Raw genomic sequence first — 19,058 nt, 5'->3', positions numbered from 1 at the left:
GAATGAATATAACACTCCTGTTGTTTTAGTGAGCTGTACTTTTAATGCTATAGCTTATGCCATTCTGACTAGGCATGTGTGTGCTAGACGTGTATGAAATAGCCTTTTTAAACAGAAAATGAAGATTAAAAAAAGAATGGTAGCATTAGCTGATATTTTAAATATAAATATAAATATATATTTATTTACTTGATTCCTTAATGTGTCTTACCTGTACCCTCGCTTATGTAAGATAACCATTAGCATCTTATGGGGATCTGGAAGTCAGGGTCACTTTAAAAAATCAATTACATCTCCCAAGATTAGACTGAATGAGGTTATAAACTCTGAGATGCTCTGTGTCTAGGCTTTGCTGGAGTAATTCTTAGACATTAACTGACAGAGGTGTTCAGGTGATGAATTTCCTCCCAGCTAAACCCACTATTCTTAAAGGGGGACTCTCCAAGCGGTGGCATTTCACTTTCTCTTAGTGTTTAGGACTTTTTAGGAGCGTGAGACACCAAGTCAGGACACATCGTGCTCATTTTTATATGCCAGGCAGGTGACAAGCACTTCTCAGATTTCAAATCCCTTTTGTAGTGATTCTTGGATATTCTGGTTTTCTGTAATTTCAAGTCATGACTGCACAGCCACAAGTTTCTCAAAATATTCATAGACTAACAGCTAATTTAATGTGAAAAAGGAAACTTTTCTCCAAACCTACAGTCACTTCTTAGTCATTTGATCGATTATTCTGCATACCTCAATTGAACTGGTGAATGCCCAGGACTAGAAGTAAAGTGTATTTTTTTTTTTTCCTGCGTGACATTTCTCTCCTCAGAAGCTTTGTTACATATCCAGTGATCAGCACAGACTTCAGGCATGTAGACAAACAGGCTTTGGAGCCCCTTCACACCTCAAAATCAGGGACTTGCAAGAATACTTCCCCTGAGTACATGACAGAGAGGTTGAGCCTCTTCAGGTTTAGGACACAGGTGTTTTAGCAAGAACACATCTGCTCTCTGTGTCTTCAGGTGACACAGTTAAGTGCCATGGAAGGTGGCTTATGTTTTGACCTTCAGGATGAAATAACACCAGGAGATTGTGGAGGTGTCTAGGGTAGGAGGATACATGGTGGTTGTACAGGAATTTCTTCTCACAAAGAAGGCACCTGCAGAATCACTCCCTTGTGTTTTTATTTCTCCCTTTTCTCTCTAATGCTTCTCAGGTCATGGTAGAGAATTCGGACTTCACCCCGTCGCAAGTTGGCTGTCTCTTTACCTTCCTTGCCCGTCAGCTTGCCAAGCCCAACAACACGTTATTTGTGAACAGGACACTTTTTGACCAGGCAAGTATTTGTTTGTGAGGGGTGGGAAAAATTCCAAACAATGCAGCACTGCGGAAAGCATGGCTAGTGCTGTAGGCTGAAGCAATTCTGGAAGTACTGGTTCATTGTAAAACCTGTAGTATCTTGCTGAGGGACTTTGCTGAGGTTTCACAGAAGTGAGAGAGACCCCAGGAGCACGATAAGCTCCACGTTTCAGCTCGCCAGCTGGAATTGTGTGAGAAATAGGGTCAGGTCCTAGGAGGTGGAACAGCCTCTGCTCTTCTCCATGGAATGGCAGATTCCTGCGGCCGCTAACGTGTCAGGCCCGTAAGGGCTGGAACCAAACTGTTTATCTTAAGCCCCAGCGTGCATTTTGGCGACTCTTTTGTCACTTGTTATACCTATGAAGATGTCAAGGTAAGAAAACAAGGGACACCAACTAAGATGACCTTAATGAGCTTATAGAGGACGTATATGTAGCTGGTAATTTCTAGTTCACATGACTTCTATCCTTCTCTGCTGTTAGAGATGGGCTGGTAACGCACCAATGTGTGCCTGAAGCTTGCACAAGTTAAGTTTAGATCCCAGCTTAATTCCCAGAAATTCCTGGGACTGAGGAGGAGGCTTCAATGGCTACAGCAGTTGTGCTTTGATGGTAATATGGATATATGAACTCTAATAAAAAATTAGTTAGGAAATATCTGTCATAATTTAAGACCAAAGAACTATGTGGGAGCTAAATGGATATAGATTAAACACTTTAATTACAGATATGTTAAAATTTATTGATTACATGATTCCCTCTTTTGGGGGGGTGTGGCACAGCCCAGAAGAGAAGTTGAGAGAGTCAGTGTGGTGGTTCCAGCTGTTTGGTGTGTGGGCCAGCGCATGGCCATGGGGTCCCCCGAGTTCTTCTATATTCCCTGGGTTCCCCAAAGTTTAGTTCTCGATCCTGGTGCAGAATCATGAGTTTGCCTCCCTGAAGTCTTGCAGCAAGTCTTGGCTATGCTGGTGTTCTTAGGTGTCCTTAGTTACAGGACCAAGTAGAGAGTACCTCACAGATAAATGGTATGTTTGGATTGCACCGTTGTGTTCTGATTTGCTGTGGCCATTATTGGTGCTTACAATCTGCTTGTTAGGGTCATGCTAACAGCTGTGTTAAGTAGCCCTAACCTGTGCTAACTTCTGCACTCTTGCACAGGTCCTTGAATTTCTGTGCAGTCCAGATGATGACTCCCGCCATTCGGAGAGACAACAGGTAATGGCTTTCAAGGGAACATTTCTTTAAGCACCAAGTGTGAGCAGAGCGTAGAGCAGAGTTCAGACTCGTTGGGAATGGCTGTTGGCTGAAGGTCATACACCAAAGCAGGCACCTGGCATAGGAATGGTGGCCAGCATGAAAGAGTTGGGCAGTGGTGGACACAGCAAGAGTAAAAGGAGGATCTTATCGCAGCGTTGCCTGCAGGAGAGGTTTGACAGCAGTAAGAGCACGGGCAGGAGAAGTCCTGGATAAGCACATGACCTTCAGAGTTAATGTACAATCAAATACATAAATAAAAACCCAAACAACAAAAACCCCAACCTCTAAAATAAGCCCTGTGTTAATACAAAGCTTAGTGGAGCAGGAGCAGCGTACTTCTAATGGTACCAGCTGTCCAGCTGCTACTGCAGTATAAATAACTGGTCTTCAATATCTGCAGGTCCTTTTAGAATTGCTCCAGGCAGGAGGGATCGTACAGTTTGAAGAAAGCCGTCTTATCCAAATGGCAGAGAAAGCTGAATTGTAAGTTGCTGCGTATGATGTATAAATACTGGCTTTCAATCTTGTTTATGATATTTAGATACTGCCTTTAAATCTCCTCCAAAGCTTTTTTACTCCACATTTCTTTTTCCTACTTCGCAGCTGTGTTTGGGATTATTTTCCTTATGCATTCACATATGCTTCATTTAATATGTTCATATTTAGTCCCAATCTTTCTGTTTTATCTCTACTGGGTGTTTTTACAGAAAGCATTGTTAAAAGAAGGAGTAGAGCTGTGGAAACCCTTCAGCATGAAACCCTGTGGGGCTTGATAAGTTTTGGCACTTCCTATCCTTGAGCACAGGCTTTGTTCGAAGGTATAGTTGTATATTTGAATGCTCTACCACTGACAGATGGAGGTGACTTGTTGGGGTGAGACCCACAGGTGGATTTAAAAGCACGAAGGTGTCTGGAGCCACCCCCATGGTACTCATTTTAGAATTGAGTAGGAGAGACAAACATGGTGTCTGGAAAGGCTAAAAATTCCACCATCTCCTTTAGATGCTTTACGCTGCCAGAAAGAGCCTGTCATGCCTGAACAGAGTCAGCCAGGGAGGACATCTTCATCCAAGTCTTGAATTTGAATGTTCTGTGAATTGATTCACCATACTATAAAGAACCAAGGGGATAGAAGTGCAGTGGTGGGGTGTGCCATGCCTGTTTTCCTGTGTGTCCTAGAACGAGCTACTCAACCAAATTTTTAACACTCAAGAAACGCATTTTTTTTTCTCCTTGCTTCAGAGAGTTTGGTTGCTGAGAGTGCTCAGCCACTTCCATCAGAGCTCAAAGACCTATAGTGTCATGTTAGTTACCAGTCTTCATTTGCTTTGCCTCAGTTGCATGTGTTTTTATCTAAAGTTTCAAAATATTTAAGATGTTTATTAAAATTAGAAGTTAAGAAGCTGTGTCATAGCACTGTGGGGTCATGTTCAGTGTATTTCTTTAAATTAGTATTGTGAATTGGCCTAGCTTAGAGCTGAGTGTGTTATGGAAGTAAGGAAGATGATCTTATCAACAGCAGAACCTGTGAATTTCTTTAAGGATTTTTGTCCTTGTCCTTTGCCTCTCACCTTAGTCACTCTGACTTTCTCAGTTCTGTATGATAACTTTCTCAAAAGAGGGAGGTTGATGGGCTCACTGTACTGTGGCTGATACCAAGTGGCACACATGAACTGGAGCCACCTAGCCTGCTGCTAAAAACCTTAGTAACAAGATATTTCCAAATACTTTTTGTAAAACATGCAGTATATTCTTTTAAGTGCTGCCAAACTGGGCTGGATCTGAGCTGCCTACCTCTCGTTCTGCTGACTGCTGAGTGTCTTTTTCATTTTAGCTATCAGATTTGTGAGTTCATGTATGAACGAGAGCTTCGCTATGACAAAATAATTGGCTGTTACCTGCGTGACCCAGTGAGAAAGGTGAGTAAATCTGGTGCTTCTGGCCTTCCTTCTTCATAGCAGTGCAGCCTGTCCTGCTGGCCAGAGTGTGACTGGGCACAACAGCCCTCCTCTTCTGGCCTGCTTCTCTATCTTAAGAAGTGTCTTCCTTTACAGTTGAGTTTTCTTAGTTATAGTCAAGGCTTTGTGTTCGTGTGTGTGTTGGAGTAGTCTGGCAAATGTGATCTCACTAGCTCTTTATGAAACCACTGTGCTGGAAGTTGTTTAGGTGTAGGAGTCAAGAGGGATAGGCTGTGATAGTGAGGTGGTCAAAAATATGGTACCAGGAGAGCATCTGAGCTGAGGAGAGTGCAGGAGAACCTGGAGGAGAGGCTAATGTCAGAGAGGGATTGGGAATATGCTGGGAAAACTGACCTACCCTCTGCAAGAGTGCTCTTTTCTCTGCCGGTGCTCCTAGCTAGAGTGATGTCCTTTTTCCATGTGAGCAAGAGAGGGGCATTTCTAATAGCGGAAGAACAATTTTCTTTGACCTCAGCGCTTAACATGTTCAGCATCAATTCTGTTCCTCTTGGCTGTTTTTTCCTGGCAGTTCTTCAGCAGCTGTTTAGGTACACTTAATCTCACCTGCAGATAACTTGTCCTGACTTGCTAAGAGAATGCTAGCCCTGAGGTCATCCTAAAACTGTTTGAAATGCTGTCCCTTACTAAAATCTAACGCTGTTAGTGACGCTGAAGAACATACTATATACTATTTGTGGTTTTATGCCTTGCAGGAAGAAGTTTTCAACTATATTCACAACATCCTGTCCATGCCTGGCTACAGCGCTGAAGAAAAGCAGTCGGTGTGGCAGAAAGCTTTGGAACATATAGAGGTAGAGTGTATCCTAAACCCACAGTACCTCAGCTACCGTGAATTCCTATTGGATCTGCCTGGTGCTATTCTATAAGCAGAAGTGTCGCAACACCAAATCACAGCTGTTTAGAAAGCTTGAAATTTTTAAAGGTTTAAGGCTTAGTAGTCTCATACATTTGTATAAATGCATCTCTTCGATTCAGGCTGCCTTCCTTGGTTTCCTGGTTTCAAGTATTGCTCTTTGGATAACGTGACCCTATCAGGGGATGAGGGCTGGTGAGGGCTGTGTAGCAGGGACGGGATCTCTTTAGCAAATCTTCCATCTCCTGAGCGAGGTCAGGACCTTGACATCACTGCCCTTGCAGTCTGTGGTATCAAATTCCTCATCTGACAATGGTAATGGCATTCAGCACTGGCCCGCTGGCACATCTGTGGGAAGATTGGGTCATGACTTCTGCTGTAAGACACAGACTGTTGTTAGACTTCTCTAGCTAATAATTTTTCCCATCTCTTCAATCTATCTTTGCTTCAGGGGATGGAGATATGTCTGAAATAATTGTCCAGTCAGTAGACATGAGGAAGCCATAATATCTCTAGTTCCGATAAGGTGTTGTCAGTCCCCTCCAGGGTGATCTGGAGATAAGTCAGGAAAATAGCTCTGTCTGCGAAACAAGGAGTTGTGCACTTGCCCGGACTGTTCAGCAGAAAATGGCCACAGAAGTATGTGTCCTGTGAAGTGGACAAAAAAGCATTAGGTATGTTTATCACACAGTCCTTCTAGTCCCTACCAGCGTCTGCAAGTAGCACGTGACTAATGAGAAAATAGACCAAGAGGGAAAATGAATCAAAAGACAATAAACAAAGAAATTCTGTGAATCCAGCTGTATGATATGCAGCTTGCTGAGCTCACTCCTGCTTTCTAGATGCACTTTCGGAGCCTGTGGGAATTGATGGTGGCTGTGCTGTGGCTGGCTCTTTGCCACTTTATCAGGGCAGCCGTGGTTCCACACTGGCCTTTCCAAGTTGAGCAAACGGCTGTCTGATGCACTGCTTCCTTGTGTCTGCTTTGTTTTTGTCTTACTGCGCCCATTCTGTCTGCTTCTATGGGTATATACAGCTCAAACTGTCTGCAGTTTTAAGCAAGCCAACCTGCCTCTGTAAGCCTCTTTTTTGGTGTCTCTACCAAATCACAGGTAGGTCTCCTTGCTCGTTCTCTTCAGCCTGAGGTGTTTACAATTGCTGTTCCATGCTTGAGTGTCTCAAGACTAATAAAAAATGTCCTGGGTTGCCCTTCCTAATGTTTGTGTTGTACTAGTTTTGATAAGCTTGTAGGCTGAGACTGACAGCTTTTCATATTGAGTTGGTTTTTTGAATAACTGTCCTTTCAGCTGCTAAAGTATGAAAGTAGCAAAGCAGGATCTTCAGCTGAAACTACCAGTATCCAGAGAGGCTTTCCTGGTGATGGTATGACAGAAAGTGGATTTTGTGATCAAATCTTATTTTCTCCATCATCCTACATAGCTCTTGTTCCTTCATGTTTATCTTGAAAGTAGAACCCAGGGCTTCTTGTGTTTTTTGTGGGGATCTCTTTCTGCTCTGAGACCCATATTGTGTCAGTGCAGTCTCCTTGTGTCATTACAGTCTCCTCAAGGGCTGTCTGCCTAAGAAATACCATGTTTGCAAATTGTTCAAACCTGAGAGAGCATTGAAAACCCAACCCCAAAATCTTTTTCTTGGGGCTAGGCTGTGCAGGTCACACTGATTCAGGAGCTGCAGTCAGTTACAGGGAGGCTGGACCATCCCCTTCCAGTCAAGGCTGAAGCTGGTGGCTGCTACATCTGTCTGAAAACCAAGCTAGTGCTAAATAACATTTTTAATTTCTTTTTTTTCCCCTTCCAGATGTATGTTTATGATTTTTTTTTCTTTCCTTACCACTATAACGGTTGGTTTTGTTTTGTAAAGCAATTGAATTCTCCTTTGTAAGCTTAGCAGGGGCTTTAGGGAAATGTTACCAGGTACCCAGTATTGGTTTTAAGGAGTTGCTTCTCATTTATTTAGAAACATGAATGCATTTGGAAGCATCTGGAGCAAAAACTCATGTTCTCGGTTGTGTATATTTGTATGATGTGAAGCCTGTTTGATCAAGCTTGACAAGAGGCAAATGTACAGGCATCTAAAAGTTGGGGTTTTCCCCCCCTTTTATTACAATAAAGAAGTTGGTCAGGGTTTTTTCACATCTGAATGGGTATCGGTTACAGTTAACAGTTACAGGAAACCTGCTTTTAAAGCTCTGGTGTGGTTCAGTTCAAGCCAGTTAAACGCTGTTTCCATTTGACTGAGAAATTCTCTAGGGTCAGCTGAGGTTTTTGCTTCCTCTTTACTGCCGGCTCCTGGTTGGTGTAGGAATGTCTTGCTGGCAGGGGGTAAAAGGCAGTTGTCAGAAAACCTGATGAATAGTTTCTTTGCCTCAGGACTGAGATGTGGTCTCATTGCTGCGCAGAATTTTGCATTCTTAGAGGCCTACTGTGTAGCAAAATCATCAATTTTAAAAATGTCTTTTTACAAACTACCCTTCCTTCCATTTTTTTTTCAAAATCACTTTATATGTGATGGCATTCATTATTTTACAGCTTTCATCTAGTCAAAAATGCAGTTGCAATATGAATGGACTTGGTGATACTGCATAATTATATTGCCTCTGAAATTAAAAATAGTTGTGTTGTGTTTCCCTCTCCAAAGGAGTTGTTGTTGCTGAGTCCGTGTAAAGCAGCCGACTTGGTGGCCATTCACTTCAGTGAGCAGATTGAGAGCATCATTACAAACCTTCAGGTAAGGCGTCAGACTTCATTGACGTTGGTGCTTCTTTACAGTGGGGTTGCCGTTCCTGTAAGAAATGAATGCTGAGACTAATGCTAAGTTGTCACTGTGTCATAAACAGAAGGAAAATAATTTGATAGCTACTCAGCTGCAGGAATTGCTGTATTTAAATTATTTGGCCTGTTTGTAGAGTTCTGGCCATAAAAACGTGCTGAGTTGCTGATTGCATCACTCGATAATACAGACTTTAGTCTGGAGTTCAGCAGAGCTTGTGCTCACAGATCAGACAGAGCTTTTGTAAGCAAACACATCCTCTGAGTATTTACACACGACAAATGCCTAAACCAGCTTCTTCAGCAGGCACAACCTGTGAACAGTATTTTCTTCAGTAGATATAGTTCAGGAATTGCTGATTTATAGCACATCATTTAAAACAGTAATACTCTATCTCCTCCTGTTGTACAGGACCAGTTCTTACTCTTCCAGTTTCTGAGGAGCCTCCTTGATCCAAGGTACGTAAGAAAATTGGGCCGTTTATGAACTACAACTTGAAAACATGGGTTAAAATAAATTCATTGGAAACAGTGTATCAATAGACAGCCTACAACTGAGATTTAGGGCTTAGAAAAGGTTACCTGCTCTTCAAACTGCCCAGAGTTGAGAAGGCTGGCCCAGAAATAACAGCGTTCTGAGGGGAGTATCCTTTAGCAGAGCCCTTGCCGGCTTCCTAACTGGGAAGTGGTGTGGGTTCCAGTACGTGCAGTGTGATGCCTCCTCCACGCTGGTGGGAGTTTGGGCATTGCTGTAACAGCTTCGAGAAGGCTGTGAAGTGGTTACCCTGTGACTGAAACTGCCGTTTCTCTCCTCAGAAATGGCAGTTTCTGTTCTCATCCCACTGATTTGATTACTTGACCAAGGTGCCCAAGTTTAACGTAAACAGAAGAGCATTTTGGTCTATTGGCATTTCTCATTTCTGTCTTATTTCAGAACTGGTGCCATATTTTCCTGCAAACTTCTCTTTAACTACTTGCTTGCTCCATCTGCTTCTGTTCTTTCAGTATTTCATCACTGAATGCTCTCTTTCTGTTGAATCAGTTTCAAATTCTACAGGACTTTGATTGTATGTATTCGTTTTGGAAGACATTTATATATGCACAGCTCCAATTGCCTTCAAGCAATTGTTGATGCAGTTGAAGGAGCTCGTTTTGTCTATTAGCCACAAATTAATTGTGCTTTATGAGGAGGAGGAGGAGTGGAGGGAAAAGGTAATATTATCTAAATTCATTTGTCAGTGTTTCAACTTTTGTTGAAGTGGAACAAAAAGCATGCTTTGGAAGCTAGAACCAGGAATTCATCACTTCTTGGATTTTGTTAGTATATAAAGAAAAGACACATTTTGATATTTCCTGAGTTTTACCACCCATATTGGTATGAAAGGTGTTAACTTCTATACCGGTTGTCTTCTTAAAAGTTAAAATAAAATCACAATTTTGTCAAGAACATATCTTGATTGAGTTTTATAGAAGAGAAGTTAGATTATTTAGTTAATAAATGAATAATTTAAAAACCCCCCAAACTGAGTAACGAAGCAGAAATGATACCCAGCTGAATGTTAAGTAGGACTTTGTTTATGCTGTGGTATTACTTGCCGCAAGTGAGACCCAGTGAAGGTAGTAATTAACCTGGATTTTAATCTTATGCACCAAGTGGCTTCCATAATCTCTGGGTAATAAATGTATCTAATTTAACTCTACCATAATTAGAGCTGAATAGAACCATTTCTCCTGTAGTTATCTTCTAATCAAAAGCAACACAGGATGTGTTCAGATCAGCAGTGGGAAGCAGCTTTCTGTATCTGATCTTTCGAAAGATCTCTGTTTTTCCCTCCAGGGCTGATGTTCAGTGAGGTGCGTTAGGCCATGCGGCTGGTCTCGTCTCGTTGTGCTGTGGGTGTCTTGGGAAAGTTTGTGAATGGTTCCTTTTCCCTCTTGTGTTCCAAAACTCACTGACTCTCTCACTGCAGGAAGATGTTCAGCACCCCAAGTGATGGAGATGCACCACATGCTGACCAGATTGTAGTTGCCAGAATACTCAATAAAGCAAAAGACAAGTGGGGCAGTTATACAGGAAAATGAGCAAAATCGTAGAATGACCTAGGCTGGAAGGGGCCTTAGAGATCATTTAATCCAACCTCCCTGTCATGAGCAGGGACGCCTCTCAGCTAGATCGGGCAACACATGGGGAGCGAACAGGGATCGAACCCACAACCTGCTAAATCCTTTGGATTCCTATGAGGCAGTGACTGACTGTAAAGCAGAAGGTCTGGAAGCCTGAAGTTTAACCTCTCGATATTAAAGTACGCTGTCAGTAAGAAGTGTTCCGCAGAGATCCTAGAGGGGCTGCTTTTTTGTAAATAACACTTGGGGTCCTGTGGTCTGGTTTTGGTGCTGGGGGCCTGTGTGCTTCCAAGTCCTGTTGGAAGGAGCTGCACTGTATCCTGGGAGTGGTAGGGAAGGAGGGAGAAATCTTGCTGTTAAAGACCTAATCTGCAGATATACCTATGTTTCGTATTATATCTGTATGGAAAATAGTGATTAGGCTCTTCTGAAAACATCCATCTCTTTTTCAGTTAATCTAAATTTTTATATGCTTTTTTGATCAAAATTCTTGTTAAAATAAAGACTCTTAGTGCAGTAAATGAGCTTTTAATGTCTCAAATACGAATGATTACTTGATCATATGGGACAGGACTCATCATGCTAGTATAACTATCCTAGTTGGTGGAATTGCATTAGGGATTAATTTGGCCCATTTAATTTAGCTAGAGATTTATTTTAAAGGAAGTGGAAGGGGGAAGGGAGGAAACGTGGTTAACAGAAGCTGCCTGGGGAAATTAAAACCAAATGTCCGTATGTTTGTATCTTATAAGCAGCCCCAGAAAATGGAGAATGTAGTGTGTATTGCTCAGCTCATTAATCACAGCCTTTGCCACATTTCCATTTTAAACTCGTAACGTTTTTATCCCTCCGAAACAAACAACACAGTGAAGCATGTCTGTTTGCAGTGTGTGTGTGTTGTACCAACAGTATTAACATAGCAACACAGTGTTCCAGGTCTGTACATATATTAATGGGTACCTAAGTGTTTAGGTGAAAGGTAACCTTTTTGGCTCTTCTCACAGACCAGCAATCCATGACACTTGCAAGGCTCACTTGTGCCAGGATTTGTGAGAAACCAGTGGCTTTCTCTTTCTTTTAGGAAACAGCATGCAGAGCATGGCAGGGGAGGTGTTTGTCATGGTTATTTTGAAGATGAGTGTAATCACATCGAGCTGAGCAGGACCTGCAAATCCCAGGACTGTTGCTTGTCTTTTAACATTATCAAAATCCAGCTTTCTTTCCATTCTCTCTTCCTTGCATTTCTTGAGCGAAATGGCTAGGGCAAAGGTAGCTTGCTCATGAAATCGTGGGTATTAGGTGCCCGAGCTATTTCCAGACTAGAAGTTTGTTCTCATACTAAAAATGTATGACTTGCCATTTTTTCCATTTTGGTAGATAGAGATCATTTTAGATAAAAAGTGCTCCTTTATTTCAGTCTAGACACAAAAAGAGTAGAACACTCACTCCCTTACAGGCGTTGGAGGTGAACTGCTGTTCGTTTTGAAGGCTTGCGGGTGCTGTATCTGTCTCTAGGAAAGTATCATCCTTTCCTTCCTAACTCTGAAATTTCTTGCCTCTTATGTTGCCTTTTTTACAACCAAGATGAGTAGAAAACAGTGAGGCCACAGGGACAGTTACAGGCACTGCATACAATTCTGTTCTTTGTTTTACTTCCTCCGCATTAGGGGTTTAATAGTAAGCCAAGGGATTAAAAATGGCCCCTGCACGAACCACTGCAGTGCCAGCAGCTGCTCCTGGAGAGGAATTGGAGAAATTGTTTTTACAGGGACATCTCTATTAAATGAGTTTAACTGTACTCGGAGCTTCACCTGCAGGAATTCCCGCGGCTGGAATCAGAAGGGGAGCCCTCGTCTGGCCTCCTCAACAGCTCAGGCCGGGCAGTGTTATCCACAGCCCTACCCAGAGCAGTGCCAGACCATCGTGGCAGTGTCGCTTGTGACAGGTCAGGGAGAAAAGAAGGCAGCAGGAAGCACAAAGAGGTTGGAGACTTCATCTCCCTGTGTTGACAGAGCAGATCCTGTGCTGGGAGATGAGACAATTGTCTGTAGTTCCAGCTGACTGTGCCTCTGTAGTGCAGCTGGATGCAAAACCCATGAGAGAGGATGCAGCAGCTTTTGGCTGAACAATGCAAAGGGTCTGGTTCAAAAACTTAGAGCTGGCGATCTGCTCTACCAGTGTCCATAAGGTGCACAGAGTTATTGCCTCTGCAAGAGCAAAATCTAATTCGCCAGTTCTGCTCTGGCTAAGAAGAGGAACTAAGTAAGAATGGGGATGTTTCTCTTAAAGAAGCAGGAGTTCATACCTCAGTGAGGTAGATTAAAGGGTTTACATTCTAGCAAATGAAACGTTAAAATGTGATAAAGGAAGCCAAAGAAGAATTCCAGGAATAATAAGCAAAAATCAACTGAATATTTCTTCAAAGACATGTGGAGAAGGTCCATAGGACGAACAGACAATCAGCATCTAAAAATAACCTCTCAGACCATAGTTTTTCACTGAAGAAGTTCTTTGCATCTCTAACACAGAATCGAAAAGATGTGTCTGTGCTGGTATCTTTCTTTACAGGGATATAGCAGAAAAAGCATAGTTTCTCTCATTAAAAACAGATTTTTTTACTTCTGTATTAAGAAGACAATATGGAGTCGAGTAAGAAACTGTTGTTTCCTACCAAACTTCTGAGCTAGAATTTGACTCGAGTCTCCTGTGCCTTTTTTATTCCAGAGAAGGCATTAACCAAGACCTGATACACTTACCACCCTGCATCACTGAGCAGTTCGTTGAGCTGCTGTGTCAGTACAGCCCGGACCAGGTTTTGGAGACGCTTAAAGTTCTGGAATACTGCAGATTGGAAGAAACCATCCAGGTAGGAAAGACATGTATAAGGACAGGGGCTAGGGGAAGCATTCGGATCAGCTCCTACCGCTTTTAAGTACTGTAAGTACTTTAGCCTAGGTTGTGGATTAGTTCCTGGATACTCTTTCAAGTAATTTCTAACAGTTTATCCCCTTGAGCTGCTCAACTGCTCTCCTGCAGCATGGTTAGCTATATTTAATATAGTGACCCTGAACTTAGTCTCGGAGCTAATAAGGAAAAGGCCATTAGTGCTCTGAAGCTGCTGAGTAACAGCAGAACACAAACTGTCTGTGTTAGTGTTGATTAATGTGTTGAAAGTATGTATATGAAATCATGGACCTGGGGTTTTTGGAAAGCAGCGCTGCCAAAGTTTGACTAGCACTGGGGGAGCAAGTATTTCTTCCCTTTATGAAAATTTTAATAATAATCTGTCCTTGATCTCAATTTACAGATTTATTTTTATGGGGTTTTTTGCTGGTGGTGGCAGTAGGGCAAGTTGAGAAATAAATGCAGCGTAGCTGTTAGTGAGGGGAAGTAGAATTGCTGCTCAGACTGAGTAATGTGCCTGTGAACACATGGAGACAATCCTTTCTGACCATCTGGTTGTCATTGTTTCATGAAGTAAACAAACACTTGCAGGTTTCTTAAGGTGGACTTTTAATTTTTAAATTTTTTTTTAAACTCAGATAACCCAGAAATATCAGCTCCATGAAGCTTCTTCATATTTACTGGAGAAGAAGGGAGATATCCATGGCGCCTTTTTGGTTATGCTTGAGGTACAGTACACTGAAATCCTGAATGTGGCATTTTAGTCATTCTAAATGGAGACACAACAAATGCAGGAAGCAATTCCATAACCTGACTTTTATCCAGCACCAGTTTTTCCTGGTGCCATACTCAGGTGCCATACTTAATAATGAGAATTGCTGTAACAGCCCATGGTTCCCAAAAGTCAGCAGCCTGATGCCAGCCCTCACCCCTAGAAAGTCATAGCTAAGACAAGTAGACATCACAAAATCTCAGGGACTCCTCCCTTCTCCTCAGGTCTCCTGGAGGCCAGAAAGGAAATTTGAGTTTGTGCTTGTCCTGCCCAGCATCCCAGCTGGGTAGGATCATCAGGTGGCCTCTAGGCTACGTTACATCTGAGTTGTGTTAATGATCATGGAATCATAGAATGGCCGAGGCTGGAAGGGACCTTAGAGATCATTTAATCCAACCTCCCTGTCGTGGGCAGGGACGCCTCTCAGCTAGATCAGGCAACACACGGGGACTGAACGGGCATCGAACCCGCAACCTTGGTGTTATCAGCACCATACTCTAACTGACTGAGCTATCTGGTCTTTTTCATGGAATCATTCAGATTGGAAAATACCCTTGGATCAGTGAGTCCAACTACAAACCCTACTCTACAAAGCTCACCCCTAAACCATATTGCCGAATATCACATCTAAATGACCTTTAAAGACATTGAGGGATGGTGACTCCAGCACCTCCTTACGCAGCCTATTCCAATGTCTGACTACTCTTTCTGTGAAATTTTTTTTCCTAATATTCAGTCTAAACCTAGCCTGTTGCAGTTTGAAGCCATTCCCTCTTGTTCTGTCCCTAATTACCTGTGAGAAGAGACCAGCATCACCCTCTCTACAGTGTCCTTTAACGTTGTTGTGGAGAGTGATGAGGTCTCCCCTCGGCCTCCTCTTCAAACTAAACAGCCCCAGCTCCTTCAATCGTTCTTCATAAGACATTCTCCAGGCCCTTCACCAGCTTCATTGTCCTCCTCTGCACTTGCTCCAGCACCTTGGTATCTCTCTTGTACTGAGGTGCCCCAAACTGGACACAACACTCAGGGTGTGGCCTCACCAGTGCGAAGTGCAGAGGGCGTGGCCACACTATTTCTAATACAAGCCAGGATGCCGTTGCCCTTCTTGGCCACCTGGGCACACTGCTGGCTCATGTTCAGCTGCCTGTCAGTTAGGACCCCCCGGTCCCTTTTTGCCAGACAGCTTTCCAACCACGCTTCCCCAAGCCTGTGGCGTTGCATGGCATTGTTGGGGCCCACGCGCAGGACCTGGCCCTTGGCCTTGTTGAAGCTCACACCGTTAACCTTGGCCCATTGATCCAATCTATCCAAGTCTCTCTGTAGGGCCTCCCTACCCTCGTGCAGATCAGCACTCCCACCCAACTTGGTGTTGCCCGTGACCTTACTGGTGGTGCACTCTGTGCCTTATCCAGATCATCAATAAGGATGTTAAACAGAAATGGTCCCAACACTGAGCCCTGAGGAACACCACTTGTGACCGACCACCAGCTGGATTTAACTTCATTGATCACCACTCTTTGGGCCCGTCCATTCAGCCAGTGCTCTATTCAGCACATGGTGTGCTCATCCAAGCCATGGGCAGCCAGTTTTTCCATGAGAATTCTGTGGGGAACAGTGTCAAAGACTTTTCAAAAGTCTAGGTAGACAATAGCCACAGCCTTTCCCTCATCCAACAGTCGGGTCATCATGCCGTAGGAGATCAGGTTCGTCAGGCAGGACTTGCCTTTCATAGACCCATGCTGACTGGGCCTGATCCCCTGGTTGTCCTCTGTATGGTGTGTCATGGCACTCAAGATGATCTGCTCCATGACCTTCACCGGTAATGTGGTCAGACTGACAGGTCTGTAGTTTCCTGGATCCTCTTTTCTGCCTTCCTTGTAGATGGATGTTACATTTGCTACCCTCCAGTCCATTGGGCCCTCCCCAGTTAGCCAGGACTTCAAGTAAATAATGGAAAGTGGCTTGGTGAGCACATCTGCCAACTCTTTCAGTACCCTTAGGTGTAACTCCTCTGGCCCCATAGACTTCTGTGCATCTAAATAGCGTAGCAGGTCACTGACCACTTCCTTTTTAATTGCGATGATCTCATTCTGCTTCCCCTCCCTATTTCGTGGCTCATGAGGCTGGGTGTCCAGGGGACAGGTAGTTCCACTGCTAAAGACTGAGGCAAAGTAAGCATCGAGCACCTCATCCTTTTCCTCATCCTTTGTTGCTTTGTTTCCCTCTGCATCAAATAAAGAGTGGAGATTTTCCCTAATCCTCCTTTTGTTGTTAATGCATTTATAGAAACACCCGTTCGGTCCCCATGTGTTGCCTGATCTAGTTGAGAGGTGGCATCCCTGGTGGCAGGGTGGCTGGATTAAATGATCTCTCAGGTCCCTTCCAGCCTAGGCCATTGTATGATTCTATGATTTTTTAATTATTCTTAACAGCTGTAGCTGGGTTTAGCTCTAGCTGTGCTTTGGCCCTCCTAATCTTCTCCCTGCATAGCTTCACATCTTTATAGTCTTCATGAGAGACTTGCCCCCTCTTCCAAAGGTCATAGACTGTCCTTTTCTTCTTGAGCTCCAGCCAAAGGTCCCTGTTTAGCCAGGCCAGTCTCCGTCCTTGCCAAGTTGTTTTTCAGCACGTGGGGACAGCCTGCTCCTTTGCCCTTAAGACTTCCCTCTTGAAGTGTGGCCAGCCTGCCTGGACACCCTTATCCTTCAGGACGGCCTCCCAAAGGGACTTTGTCAATCAGTCTCCTCAACAGGTCAAGATTTGCCCTTTGGAAGTCTTTTTAAGGAAAAAGACAGTCAAAACTTTGGGGTGTCCTGGTGAAGCCTGAGAAAAAAGTGAGACTTGGTGGTAGAAAAGGAAAATCAGCCTTCTGTGGAAGTAAACCAGAGGAGGGCACCATTCGGTAGCGCTTGGGGACCTGGCTTATTTGTGGTCCTGGCAGTGCCAAGTTATCAGTTGGAGATCATGGTCTTAACAATCTACACAATTCTATGTTTTTATGACATGCCATCAGCATGATGCCCTGTGTTAAGGTTTGATATTGTCATTGCTTCCCAATTTGTGTCCTGCTAGAATCCATGTATGTTTTTAGCTCCTGTCAAATAAGAATATGTTGAGTTCTCTGCAGACTCAGCAGATCCAGATTTTTCTGGCCTGTCTTCAGACATCTAGTAGATATAATAGATGCTGAAATTTGGTTTCCTTAATCAAAAATAATCTTTCAGCTCTTGTTTTCCTTTCCATATTTGGAAAGATATTTATGCTATGTTAGTCATCCTGGGGAAGAAAATGAGGGTAGGCCTTTGTAACCATACCTTTTAAAATCACTTCTGTCAAGATCCTGCAAGTGTACTGTTCTGAATTCTCTCTTTTGTTTCAGCGATTGCAGAGCAAGTTGCTGATGCTTACGCAAGATGATGAAAGTAAGAGTTTTTATCAAGTTCAATTCCATTTTTTATTAAAAAGAGATAAACCCAAAAGTGTAAAGTGCATATGCCTAACACCTGGCATAATAAGATCCTATTTCAGTTTTCTGGGTACTGTGGTGACTTTGTTAAGATTTATATTCACGTGGCTGTGGTAGTTATTCTGCTGATACTTCCTTCCTCTGTTACCCTGATCTTGCTAGAGATCTAGAACAAGCTGTGGTGGATGTGTGTGTAATCAGCTGCCCCATTAGCTTTTTTCATTGTGATTCGTGCTTTTAGCTGGCTTACCAGACACATTTCCAACGTTGGAATCCATTTGAACTCATTACTGAGCATTAGTAGGCATTATATATGAATGATGACGAGAGACATCTGGAAGTAGCTTTTTTTTTGAAGCAAACTTCTCAGAGAAGTAAGAATGTTCTGCCTACAGAAAATGAGTATATGCACAGGTGCCCTATTCACTAGCCCAAAGACTCGTGAGTATCTAATTAAATGCAGTGCCCATATTTGTTACTTAATTGTATCCTAAACCACTGCTAAGATCTTCCTTATTCAATTACATGAAATGGTTTATATGCCAAATTTATTATACTATTCAGGAAAAGTGCCAAAAATCAGGACCTGTCTTTATAATTTAGTTGCTCACTGTAGTGAACAGACTTTAGATGAGCAGCTCGATTTACTTTTGCAGAATCATTGGGAATTAACATCTCTAATAGTGTTTATAATTACAATTTGTTTTTTTCCCAAAAAAACTTAGGCTCGCCTGAACTCCTCTTGCTAGAAAACATTGAAGATACCTTAATGAAAACAATTGCCCTTTGTCAGAGAAATTCACACAATTTAGACCAGCAACAGCGAGAGGTAAGGTAGTAAAAAAAAGCATGGCTAAAATCAGCAAAGGCCTCTGCATCTCCTGAAACTTCCTCTTCACGTGCTGCTTCCTTTCCCAATCTGTTGATGCTGATATGGCTCAAGCAGTCGTTGTTTTCCTCTGACTTGTGTTCTTGCAGTGGGTCAGGAGAGAAATTCTCACTGGCAAGGGTGAAGCACAAAATAAAGTGTGTATCGGCAGTGGAGAAGCAGATGAGACAACATCCTTCCTCCATTTTTATCTCCATTGGAAATTTTGGCTTGAATGTCAGTCAGACACTAAGGAAGGCATAGTGGAGTTTGAGCCAACATCATGGTGGGACCAAGCTGATGCTGATGTCACTGTGACTGCAGGATATTGCTGTTCTGAATATGTTCGTGTCCTGGTTTCAGCTGGGATAGAGTTAATTTTCTTCCTAGTATAGAATCATAGAATGTCAGGGGTTGGAAGGGACCTCGAAAGATCATCTAGTCCACCCCCCTGCCAGAGCAGGATCCCCTAGGGCAGTAGCTGGTACGGTGCTGTGCTTTTTCTTTAGCGTGAAAATAATGTTGATAACACGCTGATGGCTTAGTTGTTGCTAAGTAGCGCTTGTCTAAGGTTAAGGATTTTTTGGTTTCCAGTGCTCTGCCAGTGACCAGGTGCACAAAAAGCTGGGAGGGAGTCCAGCCAGGGCAGCTGACCTGAGCTAGCCAAGGGGGTGTTGTGTTCTGTACCACAGAACAT

The 19,058-nt window shown here is 43.1% G+C and overlaps 1 protein-coding gene across 1 annotated transcript in view; it reads left to right on the top strand.

The window, feature by feature from the left end:
• VPS8 (vacuolar protein sorting 8 homolog (S. cerevisiae)) overlaps positions 1-18,322 on the top strand; it is a gene marked incomplete at both ends in the record, with an annotated part of 57,918 nt that extends 39,596 nt beyond the window's left edge. The window contains 11 exons of the mRNA XM_009878307.1: positions 1,208-1,327; positions 2,508-2,564; positions 3,007-3,089; positions 4,441-4,525; positions 5,278-5,376; positions 8,097-8,186; positions 8,640-8,686; positions 13,076-13,217; positions 13,894-13,983; positions 17,407-17,449; positions 18,219-18,322. Coding sequence (XP_009876609.1) covers positions 1,208-1,327; positions 2,508-2,564; positions 3,007-3,089; positions 4,441-4,525; positions 5,278-5,376; positions 8,097-8,186; positions 8,640-8,686; positions 13,076-13,217; positions 13,894-13,983; positions 17,407-17,449; positions 18,219-18,322 — 960 coding nt within the window. The remainder of the gene's footprint in view (positions 1-1,207; positions 1,328-2,507; positions 2,565-3,006; positions 3,090-4,440; positions 4,526-5,277; positions 5,377-8,096; positions 8,187-8,639; positions 8,687-13,075; positions 13,218-13,893; positions 13,984-17,406; positions 17,450-18,218) is intronic.
• Between the last annotated feature and the right edge of the window lie 736 nt (positions 18,323-19,058).

Source organism: Apaloderma vittatum, unplaced genomic scaffold (assembly GCF_000703405.1).
Source record: "Apaloderma vittatum isolate BGI_N311 unplaced genomic scaffold, ASM70340v1 scaffold451, whole genome shotgun sequence".
NCBI lineage: Eukaryota > Metazoa > Chordata > Aves > Trogoniformes > Trogonidae > Apaloderma > Apaloderma vittatum.
This window is presented reverse-complemented; position numbering and strand designations above follow the sequence as displayed.